General features: G+C 41.9%; 1 protein-coding gene across 1 annotated transcript in view; it reads left to right on the top strand.

Moving 5' to 3' along the window:
• The first annotated feature begins 1,896 nt into the window (after positions 1-1,896).
• Positions 1,897-15,581, top strand: part of itga5 (integrin, alpha 5 (fibronectin receptor, alpha polypeptide)) — a 35,162-nt gene continuing 21,477 nt past the window's right edge. Inside the window, exons 1-2 of the mRNA XM_075475208.1 lie at positions 1,897-2,349; positions 12,294-12,424. Coding sequence (XP_075331323.1) covers positions 2,141-2,349; positions 12,294-12,424 — 340 coding nt within the window. The 5' untranslated portion in view covers positions 1,897-2,140. The remainder of the gene's footprint in view (positions 2,350-12,293; positions 12,425-15,581) is intronic.

The raw sequence follows: 15,581 nt of genomic DNA on the forward strand, positions 1-15,581 counted from the left end.
TTCATACCTTTTCTTTTTAACATTACATTTCTAATCAAAGTTATCATATCAGAGTAAAACAAAGACACTGAGAAAATAAGAGAAGGTTGTTTTTTTTAACTTTAGGTGTGAACTGAATGTGTGAATATAACTCACTTAGTGATGTTCTGGTGGTGCTATTAATAATAGTATGTCACACCCTTCTGTAAATCATGTTCTAAGTTAGCAAAGAAGAAGATGTATTTGTACTCTTGCATGCAAATCCTGCTCTCTCTACATATATGAATATATGTAATGCAGGCCTACAGAAGTGGATGTGTGTCACTTCTATACTTAAAATAGTTGGCCAGCTGTGTAAAGCCCTGCTAAACATTCTATAAGTGTTATGCTGCACCTCAGATGTGTTGCCATGGTGGCTGAGTGATGATGTCAAAGCCCAGGCATTGGCATAAAAACCACACCCCCTTTTTTCAACAGAAAAATCAAGATGGAAAATACTGTTCACTTGGCCTGACCCAATCATCGAAAGGAGGATAAGCTCTGTCCTCTTGCACAAAATATGCTCAATAAATACACTTGTGTACAATGCTACATTGTCTCTTCTTACATACACACGTGTGAAGAGAGAGATAGAGAGAATACTTGAAAGAAATATTTCTCTTATCTCAAATTCTGATGCTTTAACAGTTCAAACAGATTGTTGTGGGTGTAGAGATAAGAAGAGAGCTAAGATGTTCAATCAAGTGGAGAATAAAGATGAGCAAAAGCTGATACCAGTACTATCTATTAGGAAAGTATTTGCTTGCCCCCTCATACACAATCTTGTAAGGGATTGTGACTAAAATAAGTCCCACTGGTTTCAACAATATACATAATTTTACTTTATTGGCATGTGGTCTTTTCACTTTGGGCTTTGCAGGTAATGAAATGTCTAAAAATGAACTCATGATATGAGCTGGAAATTAAATGTTCTCAATCTTTCCATCAACCACAGTTTAAACTCTTGTTTAAATGTATTTACAATCTCATCTTGAGTACCTAAAAACAGACTGAGTGAATGAGAACCTTCTCAAATTAGGGCTTTGAACCATCCAGTGCCCTCGACAGCTGTGAACTGGCCCCTCCAGACACCCTGGATTTCTCCCATCAGTCTACGTTCAGACTCTACTTTGTGTGTCAAGGCGCTTGGATGAGTTATAAATACGAGCAGCACTTGACGGAGAGTTCGTGTTGCTACAGCCACACAGCCAAATTTGGCCCCTGCGTTCAATCCCTGAGGCTTCAACTGAATCAGTTAAACCAACAGTCACTAATTCCAGCAGGCCTGGAATGGTTTATTAAAGGTCTCATTGGAGTGAGTTGTTGCTTTCTGCAGCCTAACCACTTTTCTCAGTCTCGTGTGACTCAGAAGCAGGAGTACAGAGCCATTCCCACACCCTCCTAACATCACCAGGAGATCTTGTATGTGCAGTCACATCAGCACTGTAATTAGACGGAAATACATGTGGGTCACACATTGAGATGCAAGAGATGCAAATAAGTCAGTTCTTCAGTTTCAGATTTGAGAAATGAGGCAGTAGCTGCTGTATTCTTTGTTTTGGAAAAAAAAAAAGTGATGTGAAGTTTCATTGATCTTTCTGTCACTTATCAAACTGCATTCTCTGGCAACAACTTTGATCTCAAAAGGTCACGATAAGAGTTAGATAAAATCAAAAGGAGGATTGTGGATCCATTGTTCATTTAACTAATAATCTGTGTGTAAGTGAGAACAGTAAAGCAGATAGTTTAGCAGATGAGAGGTTTCATCTTCGAAGATTTTTTTTTTCCAGGGATTCACAGACTCCTCCTCCTCCTCCTCCTCCTTCTCCTCCTCCTCTTCTAAACTTTGTTACGGGTGTGGGAACTCCCTGCACAGTGTATCCTGATTAGGTGAGTAGAGAAGGCGTGGGTCTGAAGAGAAGCAGAGTGGGAGAAGAGGACGCCGTAGAGGAGCTGACGGCGCACTAATGAGATACTGTCCGGTTAGGGTTACAGAGATGCAGATTTAGTCATTTACCCTCACTGTTTGTCAGAATTGATCAGCAGACTTGAAAGCTCGAAAACTTGGGACAGTATCGCAAAACAAAAGTCAGTGGATTATCCCCCCCCCCCTCCCCTTGAAATGGGTTTGGAACGATTTCGTGCAAAGACGCCGGGGACAGTAGTCTTTTTCGCCCGCTCGTTCCTTTGTATCATCGGGCTCATAGTCACCTTTTCTCAGCCTGTCTGCGAGGCATTCAACCTTGATATGGAAAACCCAGCTGTTTACAGTGGACCCAACGGGAGCTACTTCGGTTATGCTGTTGACTTTTATTTGTCTGAATCTGCCAGGTGAGTTTCTTACATATACAAAGTACCAAAAAAAAAATAAATAAATAAATCTGAGTCTTTGTAAAGATAGAAAAAGTTTTAAAAAAACACAGTAATTATTTATTCTTTTAGATTTAACTCCGTAACATTTGTGTACAGTTAAATCTAGCCACTTCAACAGTCCCCATTTGTACGCAAATATGTTGCTCACAGCGTTCAGAATTTCCATTGGATTGTGCTTTTGTTTTTTTTAACCAAATTTTCTAACACCTACAGCTCTCTGTTAAAGTTACAGACCTGATTTCCCATGGGAGATGCATTTATTTTGTGTGATACTGTTGTGGCTCTAACATTAGGGTAAATTCTATGTATACTCCTGGATACATGCTTTACGCACAGCGCACACACCCTCGTCGTGCGTGCACCTAACTGTAATTGAACATGTCCAGGAAAATGCTTTTCTGTTCTGATTTAATCCCAAATAACGCCAAATTAAGGGAGTGGGTGTTTCATCGTGAAACAAATGGACGAACCTCTAACATAAGAAAACTGAAATAAATCAATCTCTCACTTATTATCCGACAAAGGGATATTTATTTTTAAACCTCAAATCTGAACTAGACTTACAACACCTGAACAAACTTGCTCTGCAACCTTAAGCAGTCCCGTTCTGTTTAATATGAAGCGCAGCTGCCTGTGTGGGTGCCTTTTGGGTCCGTGGGGATGTAAACCCCTATGACACCCTGCGTGTGTCACTTTTGGAACTTAAACTCATTTACGGTGGTCATATCTAATAAATACACATAGTAGTGTCTAGAGAACATAACTGGGGATGAAGGTTATTTTAATTAATGCCAGTACTGCATTTCTGTTAAAGAGCCTCGGATGCAGCCCTGTAGTTGCAATAATCATGAACATAACTTTCACTCGGAAATATTCAGACTTCCTGGCCGTGTCTGCTGAGCACCAGCAGACCACTGTTGAACGAGCCAGCATGCTGAGATTTGAGAAAGGGCTATGTGCCGAGTGGGCCGCCAGCAGCAGCATTAGTTTCCCTGTTCCTCCTCCCCATTTCCCTGGACGGCAGACACTCAGACACTAGGGAGACCTCCCCCACTTCCCCACCTCCCCCTCTTTCTGGGCCTTCGCTGTCTCTATAAAAGCCTGCTGCCATTGGACTTATTTTTCTCCCTGGGAAGCAGGGTCTTCAGGGGAATGGTATGATTTAGGATGTGAAGCTTATGCATACACCCCTCTCTTACTCACTCCTATGCTGATGTCATTCTACAGGGCTTTTTAATTCATCCATCGCCCAGACCTTCCCCCCCACTGTCTAGCCCCTCTCCCCATCATATCCCCTTATCTCATTAAGTACCAGACAATGTAGACGTCATCTTACGGATGACTTAATCTGAACTTTTTTTTTTTTTTACAGTTAAGACACGTTGCTTCTTGGGGGCGGATACAAAAGTTTGTATGTGCAAAGCAGCAACAGTCTTCAAATGCAGCCTCCTACAGTGAATTGCCCTATGGTCTTCCTCCCAAAGACCTTTTCCAAAGTTAAATGTCAAACAAAACAAAGTCTGAGAGAAAGCATTTAAGACCATGACCTATCCCGTTATCTGCATACTACATGTATCTGCCATTTTCCATCGACTGTTTTTCTGAGGTTTTCACGTGAAAACATCTTGGACACGAAATGAGTTTTTGTTATCTCCTCTTTTGCCAACACATCATCCTCACCCACACTTTGGAGATGTGGGGAGTGGGGGAGTAGCTGCAACCCTGTGAGGTCAGTTTCGGGCTGCGCAGGATGAGCTGCTGTGAACCTGGCACCAACCTTGAAATTATTGCTGCTCTTAGACAGACATGTTTATCTCTGGTTAGACTGTCGTAATATTTGCAAAATGAGACGGATGGCAGATGTAGAAGCAGAGAGAAGTTAAGATACTTCTTCCATCCATAAATACTCCTTGTCAAGTCAACATACACAAAGGCTTACTTTCTCCAACTTTGATGCTAATCCTTGACAATGAGTTAATAAATGTGCATCTGCCCTGCCCTTTGGCCTGAGCAATAAAATTCAATTTGGACGGGTGGATGGCCCACCATGGTGGAACGCCTGGGGGATAGTGTCTGTGAACTGTGTGTGACAGTTCTCTCATCAGATGCACACAGGAAGGGCAGGATAGCATATTATTCTCTTGTTTTGTGTGTATGCGTTTTTTTTTTTCACAGTCTAGCTGTAATCTGCGAATGTCGGTCCCCATGAATTACTTCTTCAATGTGAACTACAGGGATTCTGAAGGGTGATTTATTTATTTTTTTTGGCTCCTCTGACTTTTTCTGGTGCCATGCAGTGATAAGGGAGTGGATCATACCGAGATAGAAAAGGTCACAGGTCAGGGGCTGTAAATAATAACAGGTCTGGTCCGGTGTTTATGAACTAATGAGACTGGTTAATGCGTTTCAGTGATGTGCATTAAGTTACAGATAGTTTGGCCATGACTAAACCAGATATGGCTCAGCCTGACCATGTTGGTGACTCTCGCGGAGTTTACCCTCTCAAACAGGGTTAGAGTTAAACTAATATTGACATTGGATCAGGGTCTCTTTTCGCAACCAAAGGGGTGATTTTTATTTAGTTATTTTCTTCTTGTCTCCATTGAGTTATATATGATCAGCCTAATTTCTGCTATTGTTTTCACTGGTGTCATTTTCTGTGGAACTCTTTCTAAATCCAACCAGTAAGCATTTGAACTGCGAGAGCTCAGTTTGTATATTTTGGCTGCCAAGCTTTCCTTCACCTCAGTTATCGTTGCGTGGAGACAAAGAGGCCCTTTGTTTGATGGCTGAATTTGTTTACTGTAGTCCTTCATAGGAGCTCTCATGATGACTCATTTCTCTCTTAATTTATTGGCCTTCATAAAGAAAAATGATGCTTTAATTTTGTGTTCGTCAAATGTATGCACCTATGGTAATCAGGTCAGAGGGTTGGAAACACGAGGATATACAGTGTGGTTACAGGGCATGCTTTCCCACACAAAATGACTCTAACTTTCGATGGTCTATTAGTAAAAGGAGCTTTATGTTATGAGACTGTCTGTGCTTCACAGGAAAAATATGTCATTGTGGACAGCGGTGATGTTTTTAAAGGGCTCACGGACCCTCTGCTGTATTGGTCCTGGGAATGCCCCGAGCATGTCATGTCTACTTTGGAGCCGAAATGCCGATCGGTCGGAGTCGTCCTGACTCACGCTTTGCTAGATTTAATCTGGGTTTATCGGCAGGCTTGGTTTGTTTTAACTCAAACTCCCAAAGGGACTCACATCTATGGCAATTTGATAGACTATCCTTTTTATAGCAATAAGCATATGACAGCATTGTTGGCTTGCAAAAGAATTTAGGATGCAATATTAGAGATGGAAATGCCAAGAAACCTTTGGCCACACTTGTCTGTGAAAGTTTGTCTAAATCCATGTGTGGGTGAGCCAGGGTTTGGATTATGTAGAGACAAAGTGCTCAGACAGCTGCAACCCCCTATACCCTATAGCTCTACTCGTTTTAAGACAACAGTCTCTCTATTTGGAGGTGAGAGTACTGGACCCCCTGAAGGGGCCATTGTGTAGAGGTGTGAAGCAGTGGCAGTGAAACCCCCTGCAGGAGGATTTTAGGGCTATAGGACTGTGTAAGGGGAGGGGGAGATGTAGTGTAATTGTGATTTGGGGGACTTTTTGGTATGAGAAAATGCATCGGCAAGACCACGAGTCATTTTGATGTTTTTCAGTAGTAGCAGGATGTTTTGAATTTCTCATTTGCCACTTTTGACAAAACAGCTGCTGCCTTTCCCACATTAACTCCAGAAACCACCCATAAGGATGGTAGAATACGAAACTATCTCTGCTTGTTGAAAGATTCGGGGAAAAACAACAAGGATGGTTAAATGTAGTTGGTGTCGACTTGCTGATTCACTTAACAGACTAGCAACTCCTACGAGCTGCTGAGTAGCATAAAATCATGCAGCCTAAACTAAAACTAGCTAACAAATTGCATCGGGGGGACCACATATTTTTTCACGTGTGACCATAAACAGCATTACTATATCTGTATACTATATCTGACACTGCTTGTAATTTCCAAGCCACCTGTTGCCTCACGGTATCATTCTTTTGAGGGTACAAAGGAAATCTTTTTTTTTTGTCTTCTGTGATGTGGGATCAGATCCTCGACAGACCGGACTGTTTATCTTATCAACACTGGTTTGGTTGGTTCAGATCACAACGGCCCCTTTTCAAGTCAGTCCTTGGATATGGAAATGTCCATAAATTGCTGTAAAGGACATAGCTTGCTTCGGGCTTGTAGAGCAACATGCAGATCTTTTTTCCGTTTCTTGGTCTTCCAATTGCATGTGACCGTCAACAAAAAATGTGGCCTCTGCTCAGCACAGTAGACTCTCTGTAGTCAGCACACGCCATCCCAGCAGGCACTGCTACTCTCATCATCTTCGTGCTCCTGGATAGCAGCAGTGTGTACGTGGTGTGTGTGAATAGACGATCGTCCATATGGCAGCCGTAAGGACTCAAACAGCTTCTGTCTGGCCTTGGCTTTGAGGGGGATGCAAGACCATTCATATGGCTCCATGCGGTCTAGAGTAAGTCATCACACACTACTTGTGTTTCCCATATCAGTCATAAAGCTGATCTCACTCTTAACTGACACATGCTTTGAAAAATCAATATCGGTCTGGTATTACATCACTCAGTTAATGATCTATTTATGAACATGAAAACTGAGTGAACAGGACCATATCCCACTGATCCAAGTACCATTTAAAACCTGTCTCTTAGAAAGATGTATGTGGTATTTTGACACACTCAATTCCTCCACTGAAGGAATGAAGGCCTGTCTCTGGATCATATTTGAGTTGTGTAATATAAAGCAAGATTAAAAGCTTAGCATGGTCTCTTTAAGTCTAAAGTCCCAGTTTTTGATGCCATGAGTTGTCTCTTTTGTAATGTTATAATTGGCTTTGTTCTTAGACATTATGTATTCATATTCTGTATTTTTCTAAACAATCTATGTTCTTATTTTGTACTTTTCCACTCTGCTCATGCTATACAATGTATATCCTTGAATGGTCCAAGACTTTAAGATAGCATAACTGGACTAAAAAAACTGGGACAGATGCAGCTTCTATGTCTTGTCAGATAGGTCTGTTACATTAGATACACGCCTAAAACAACACTCAAACACACGCATTGTTTATCACATCCCAAGAACACAACGTGGACAATGGTTGGCCTGTTCATGTCGATAATAACTCGCCAATTATACTCGGTCGCTTGTAATTCCAACCTCTGTAAGATAAATGTGAAGACGATAAATATGAACTATTTCTGGATATCGGGGCTCGGGTTGATGGATTTCCCGCGAGAGCTCTGTCACTCCGAGTCCAGCGCTGCCATACTTTACATGTGACCACTAATAAATACTTTGTTTGATTAACTTACGACTTCTCCGGCTTGTTCTTGGGCTTCCAATGAAAGAATCCGGCTAACACTAACTACGCTAGATTAACATGTTAACTGAGCACATAACCGGCTCTGGATTTCTCTTAAATTTTCTATCCATCCTTTCACTGATTCTTTTTCTTTTTCTTTTCCTGATGATATCCCAGACAGTACAATCAGTCAAAAACAATTTAAAGGTCATAAGGCAGAAGTATCAAATCTATGTTGATGTCTGACATCATAACAAAACTCAGCTGATGATTACACAGACAGCTGTTGAGCTAGCCTTGTGGCTCCCAAGAAGCTTTGCAGTTACAGTAAAATAAATTTTAGGTTGAAACCATGTTATGTAATCATAGAAGCGTGCATTCAGTTAGTGAAGCACAATCTGATAAGTGTTTATATTTTGTCCTCATGTGCCAAAACTGCTCTTTATCCTGAAGATATTGAATTTAACACAGATTAGAGAAGTAATTAAATTGGATTTATGTCGCAACAAATATCATGCAGATGCAGTCCAATTCAAGCCAAATATAATCCAGTTCACTGTAATCCAATCATAATCCAATAAAATCAAATTTATGTAAATCCATTTCAGTCCAATTTGTAGGTTTCCTAAGTAAGGAAACCAAAAGATTGCCACACAACTTCTCTTTGATCCACCCCCCCTTTCTGAGCATGTACGAGGGGACAGTTGGACAGTGTTCTTCCTTTTTGCGTGAGACAGAGTTTATTTCCTTTCAACAGGAAGAAACCTCCAGCAGAACCAGCCAATCATCTGCTTCGACCAGCTCAGGTTTAAAAATGTTTATGGCTATATCAAGAATAATCAACCACCTCAATCTTATTTAGCTTTGATTTGGTCTGAGACTTAGATGATCACCACGTCATTTTAAATGCACTTCTTGAAAGATGTTTCTGATTGCAGTCCTCTGTTATCTTAACCGGAGCAACATTCTTGCTTTTTCGCTGAAGTTATTTTTGCATTCTTCACATCTTCCCATTCATACTGTACTTCCTGCTCTTCTTATCATGTGTCAGCTGTTTGATGAATTTGGTACATAAGAAGTGTCAGATGATGCGTAAAACAGCTTATTTTACTTGAGTGGACTCAGAGCCTGAAGAGGAAGGCCTGGTTTATAAAGAAGAATTACCACTGTCATAATACTTATCGATTTCTGTTTTTCTTTTTTCTTTTTTTTTTTTAAAGTAATGTCAAACCAGTCTTCTCAAGCCAGCTTACACAAAGTAAGCATGGCTTTGATGAACTTGCATCATAGAATGCTCCCTCAGGTTACCTACTTCTTTTCACTGATATGGAACCACTCCATTGTTCAAGTATGTGTTGATAGCTTAGTGTAAATTCCATGAGCCACTGTGCATGTTTTACTTGAGTATTGGTGAGTTTTGAAGGCCGCCAGTGCTTTCACCCCCCACCCTCTTCCTTTGCTTATGTGCCACGGCGTTCATTGAGCCCTGTTTGACTGCAGATGGTGGCTGCAGCCGGCACTGGTCAGGCTCAACAAATGTGATTTATACTTTTCCTCTTTCAAGCTTAAAATTGTTATAATAGTGTTCAAGTGACATCAGCCTTGCAGCTGGGTGGAAGACAATTAAATGTGGAATGATGGGGTACTGGGCTGAATGGGAGGGTGTAACCTTGGAATTTGCCTGTTGACAACCTCAGTCTGTAACCTCATCATAAACCCTATTAACCATGGCTGCTCGCAATAATGTCACATCAGCAAGTTAGCACACTGCATCGGCCTTAATTTCTCAACCCCACATAAAATAGTGGTTACAGTCTAGCGATTATAGTGTGGTGAGACATTTTTTGTAGATTGCCCCAAGATTGTTTGACCCTCAAATGAGACAGCCAGTGAAGCTGTTTACACATTCTTAACTTTCATAAAGTAGTAATTAATGCTTAATTGACAGTTAGGCAGTGGAAATCATTAGTGGCTGCTGTGTAGCAGCTGATGTAACTGGGTGATGCTTCTAAAAAGCTTTTCATCTAGTCCCTGCTTCACCAGAACATTGCTCAAATATCTCTATTGTGAAACGGGTTAGTTACATGTCCATAGCAACAGAATCTAACAAACTATCAAATAAATATTAGTTCATCTCAAGGAAAATGTATCTCATGTTTTCAAGGAATGTCAGTGAGCAGGGTAACATGTCCCACATCATGCACTGTATAGTCTCTGCCTTTTCATAGCTCATCAGATGCATGCTGAGCTGTATCTCCTCTTAAGGATTTCTGTTGTTTACCTATCAAACCTGCGATGCCGCTGCTGTCACTACAATTTTACATTTCTTTTGTCTGGCCTCACTGTAGTAATAGCAGCATAAACACAGCTCATGTCAGTCCTTTGGTGAACAGCTGAGGATTGCTCGCCCCCCACTAATTACATATTTTTGCATGCCAATCCCAAGAGCCCCTACTTTTACAAAGGAATTTGTAATGCGGCACTCAGTTGACTGCAGCCAGAGCTTAATTAAATGCAAACAATGTAAAAGCACTACCTTTTAAGCTCATAGCTAGCAGAAAAGGTATAGGGGTGGGGCATGCTTGAAAGACCTAGATCCTCTCCAGATAAGGCCCCATTAAATGCTAATTTAAACTCATTTACAGAACTTTGAGATTGCTATCAGTCTGTGTTTGTGTGTGAAAGAGAATTTGTATGTATAAGTGCAAACTATATATAAAAAATAAAAAACAACTAGCATCAATGGCCAACTCTCTGATTAAAGCAGTATCAGCTTGTTATTTCCTGTATTTTTGTATCCTTTGAAAATCTGCCACAACCAACTTTATCTGGCCTTTGGTCAGATCTGATTCAACAGAAAATGTTGTGGCTTTCAATTTCCTTGTCCTTGCTATTGTGTGCATCTTCCTCCACTGGTGTTATTTATTGCATACATGTGTTTTCAGATGATTTCCAAAGTTTTTTTTTTTTTTTTTTTTGCCATTTTCCTTCAGAGTCTGCTCAGAAATGTTCTGCCTGGAACGGGGGCAATGTAATGGGGCTTGTCTGAAATGGGTTTTCCTCAAATAGATTTGGATGGCTTGCCGATGACAGGTGTGCATATTCACTAACTCTCCCTGTATTTGACTGTGAGAGTTTAAAGATAGCAAGAGCAAGACCTTCAGCTGTCTAAGGAGAATCTATACCCAGGAAACCTCTGTGATTTAGATTATTGCACAGGTTGTACGCTGTTGCTCAATGGGATTTTTTTTCTGCATCTGCACTTGCAGTCAGAAATTATCGACTGAGTTGGGACAATGTTTCTTCCTCTCCAAGTAAAACTTGAATCTGGCATTGTACTGTATCTCTTTTTGAAGAATCAAAACCACACCACCCTGTCTAACACGCAGGGATTTGAAAGCTTTGTGCTGACTGCCACCAACAAACTGTTTCCATAACATATCCAATAACTGTCATTATTTTTTCATCAAATTTAAGGGATGGATTCAGTGGAATTTATTAAGTGACATAACAAGGCCTTAGAATATTGCACAGTTTAAATGCTGTTTCACTCAATCTGGCACTTCTGAAACCCGACTGAGTAGTTACCCTTGGGGGCAGAATGCTAAGTTTAGCCAAAATGTAAACTTTTGTCTGCTATTGGCAGATCCAGAGAAGGAAAGGGTGTGTGCTTCCTGTTTTAAAGCCCCCTAGACACCGTTTGGTCTCGGTGGTCCCTTGCCTCCTTTACCCACATCAAAACGACATTAAAATGTCTCCACTGCTTGTTGGGTCAAGTGGTTCAGGATGAGGTAATGGCTAAACCACCCACTTAAGCCACATTATCTACTGGGAATTTTGCTTATCCTTGCTCAAATCTAGATTGTCTCCATTAACATATCATCACTCTACCTTTCCTTAATCTCTTTTGTCTCTGAAATCTGTTCTATATTGTTTTTTGCTCCTGAGCTCACCTGTAACCTCGGTACTTCAGTGTCTGTTGAAGTGGTTGGCTGCCCTTCCTGTAGTTGTACAGCGGAGCTCCAAGGACACTGTCTTTTAGCATCCCAGCTGTAGAAACAAGAGTGTGACTCCACTTAGCCTGTCTGCTCTCTTGTTTTCCTGTTGAATCGGGCCCCTGGGGAGCATGTGCGACCATGCAAGTGTTTCTCCTTGTGTCTCTGACTGACTACAAGAAGACTGAATGTGTCCACGAGCATTGCCTGTGCAACACTTTCCAGTGACTGCATGGACTCATGTAAAGCAGTGCTGCAGCTTTTTAAAATGTTTGTCATCTGAGTCTCAACACAGTTCGCTTAGCTGTTAAATGTACGTACTGCATCATGCTGAAAGCTGACGTTAGATAGGCCTGGAAGGCTACAAACCGTTTGTGATAGTTTTGATATCAGTTCTGTAAGGATTTTGATTTTGTTATCGTTTTTACATTTGATCTAAAGAAAATTCTCTCTGTGTTTCTCCCTCAAAGGGTGAGTGTTGTGATTGGAGCCCCCAAGGCCAACACAAGGCAGGTCAATGTTACAGAGGGGGGCTCTGTGTTCTACTGTCCGTGGAGCCGCAGCCAATCAGACTGTCACACCATTGAATTTGATACAGAAGGTAAGACTTATGATTGACACACAAGCATGCAGTATGTTAATATGTTGTATGGAAACAAGAAACACTAAAGAAAATTCTTTCCATTTTGATAGCACTGGTCTTTGTTTTATTGTTGTTTAAGATGCTGAAAAAAATGGAGATGGTGTTTGAAATGCTCTTTTGTTGCTTCTCAGTTAACTTTTAATACCATCAGATCATTTCCTCTCCAGATTAGGCATCACTGTTTCACTTCCCTAAAGTGTTGTTGCTTCTTTGGCTCCTGACAATCCTTTTTTTTGCTGCTTGTGTCTTGTTTTTTGGAAAATAAAAGGATTGAAGGATTGGGGTGTTGAAGAATGCTTTTTTTTTCTTTCAGAATTACTACCTCCTTCCTCTGGGTCATGTTTAGGTTGTCTTGCCTCAGGATATAAAGGGAGATAAGCGACTGATAACAAACAGGTGCAACAAAGAAAAATCCTGTTTGTATGTCAAGTGAAGCCGTCAGTCTTAACAATAAAGGTTGCAGTTGAGTCAAAATTGAGTAAAGTGGTTTGGCAGAAGACGAGGAAGTCCATGAGGTGGTCTAATGAATGGATTCACGTTTCACTATGTTGACAGAGTCCCCATCAGCCTTGTACGCACAATGGAGCCATGGCGAAGTGAGGAAAGGGGCAGTCAAAGCTGCCCTGAAAAAACGCACATAAACACTCACACAAACAGTATGAATCACACTTCTGGAGGGACAGTTGCTGCGTCATGTTTGGCTTCTTTCCTAAGAAATTAAAGTATTGTATTTTGGGCTAACATAAAAATTCCTGTATGATACAATGGGGAGAAATGTTCCACTGAGTATTTCACAACCTGGTAATGCACCTCTTTTATTGGACACCACTGCTTTGCTCCACTTTTTTGTTGCAGTTTTTCTTGCAATATAAAATGTGCCTTGCATCCATTGGTGCTGGCTGAAGACCACAGGGAGTGATGTCATGCATAAGCAGGGAGGCCTCTCAGTCAAGGTTGGTCTCCTGGGCTGTCAGAGAGTGTCCTTCACGTTTTGAAAAGGCTTTGAAGGAGCAGATTAGAGCGCCAGAGCCAGCTATGACATCTGGATCATGGTAGAGCTGTCGTACAGTGGGGGAGCGCTCACTGTACATGATATCTGCATGAAAATGTGGCTATGACGAACAGCTGTTAGACGGATGACATTTACTGCTGCAGTTCATTTACTCTTTCTCTGCCTGTGTTTTCTTTGCCAGTCCTGACAGTTAAGACTTGAGCAATAAAAAAGGCATTGAGTGATTTATTGTTTTTGTTTCATAATCAATACTAAAAAGGTAGCTTTCTTCAAAGAGCAAAGTATATTTCAAACAAAATGGTTTCAGAGGTCTCCTTGTTTCTTGGTGTGTTTGAGCCCTGACCCGCAGGCCACTGACCCTCTTAATTAGCCTAACTAATTGGGTCAAAGTGGCCAGAAGCCCCCACCCATCCACTTCCTCTTCCATGGAGATAAGAGCCTGTCTATGGATTTGAGAAGAGGAGAGGGGACTGAGGGCAGCAGAGAGGGTGTTAGAGGGCACATACAGGATGGGAGGAAGGGAAGGAGGGGACTGAGGAAAGGGGGGGGAAACCAGAGCTCTGTTGCCCTGCTTCTGTCTTCCTCTCTTCTCCTGCTACTCCCTGAGGGGCAGCTGATGTGGTGAGTGAATTTCACCATTTGTCTTCCACCGCATTGACATACACAAAAATGCGCTCACTTACAATGAGAGGCTGTAACCATTCTAATGGCTGTCCACACACACAAAGTTCAAAGTAGAGGGTGAGTCGATCGACGCACTCCAGATCCATCACTCCCTTTGCTGGTCCTTGGAGAGACTGGGCCTGGCACCGTGTCACATCAGCACACTGCACTAACCAGCCTCCCAGGAGAGATTCTGGTCAGATGACATGCTGTTGTGGCTCGTCTGTGGTTTTCCTGTAATCTCCCCTGTGAATCTCCACTGTTATCATCTCAAGCTATTCCATGTGACTCCAGCTGCCTGCCTTCAGTCGGGTTGCAGACGACAAGCAGAACTTTTTTATCAACCTTTAAGGCTGAGTTAAGCCTGGTTTATAGTTGGTAACGCAAGACGCAACGCAAGACGCAAGCAGCAACGCAAGCCCTTGCGCGGTTGCAAGTCCCCCCTTGCGTGCTTGCGTGTGTCACCTCAATTTTCTAAACTTCACGCAAGACGCAAGCGCAAGCCACTGGCTGTGGTCGAAACCGCCTACTACTTGATCGATCTGACAGTATGCAGAGCGTTTACACACAGTGCACTTCACTCCTGCCCGAGCCGAAATCAGCCGGCCTGAAAAGCTGATTTCCCTTAAGCTATAGGCTAAACTCTGTAAATATATAACTTTAGCAACATTTGAAACATTTTCAGGCGAGAAAGTAGTATTTTAGACCCCCAAGGTGTTGAAAATCTGACAAAATACCGGCTATTTACAAGAAGAAGAAGAAGAAGAAGCATGAATCTATGGAAGAGAGACTTGCCAAAGAGCTCCTGGCGGTGAATTTCCTTTCATCGTAGTAGGCTTGTCATTGAAAAAACCCGCTACTCCACCTACTGTCCTGGCGGTGAATCGCCACGCAGCACACGCAACCGCCGACAAAGCAAAATGAAGTATAAACGTCTCGAGCCATTAACATACGCGCAAGACGCAAGTGCAAGGGCAGTTAAAAGAAGTATAACTCAGCCTTTATACTTCTTTTAACTGCCCTTGCGCTTGCGTCTTGCGCGTATGTTAATGGCTTGCAACCGCGCAAGGGCTTGCTTTTCTTCTTGCGTCTTGCTTTGCGTCTTGCGTTACCGACTATAAACCAGGCTTTATGCTCACACAGAACAATCACTGCCATGTGAGAACTTTACTGCGCTTCTTCTGGGGCTTACGGTTCTGTGATTTCTGTCTCTTCCACAGCAAAATAACTGGTCTTTGTTATACAGTATAAAGGACAATGCTCCATGCTTGCCAGCCTTGGTAACATGACTCAGGCCAACACAGTCAGTGGGGTTACATGGCACTGAAAGGATCGGATTATTGGCTAAATTACAATAAGACACTTTAATCGGACAAGATATTGGATCGGATTACTGGCGATCGGATTAAGACCCCGAGATAACTCGTTTGAAAGTCAAAT

This window comes from Odontesthes bonariensis, chromosome 10, assembly GCF_027942865.1.
Source record: "Odontesthes bonariensis isolate fOdoBon6 chromosome 10, fOdoBon6.hap1, whole genome shotgun sequence".
Taxonomy (NCBI): Eukaryota; Metazoa; Chordata; class Actinopteri; order Atheriniformes; family Atherinopsidae; genus Odontesthes; species Odontesthes bonariensis.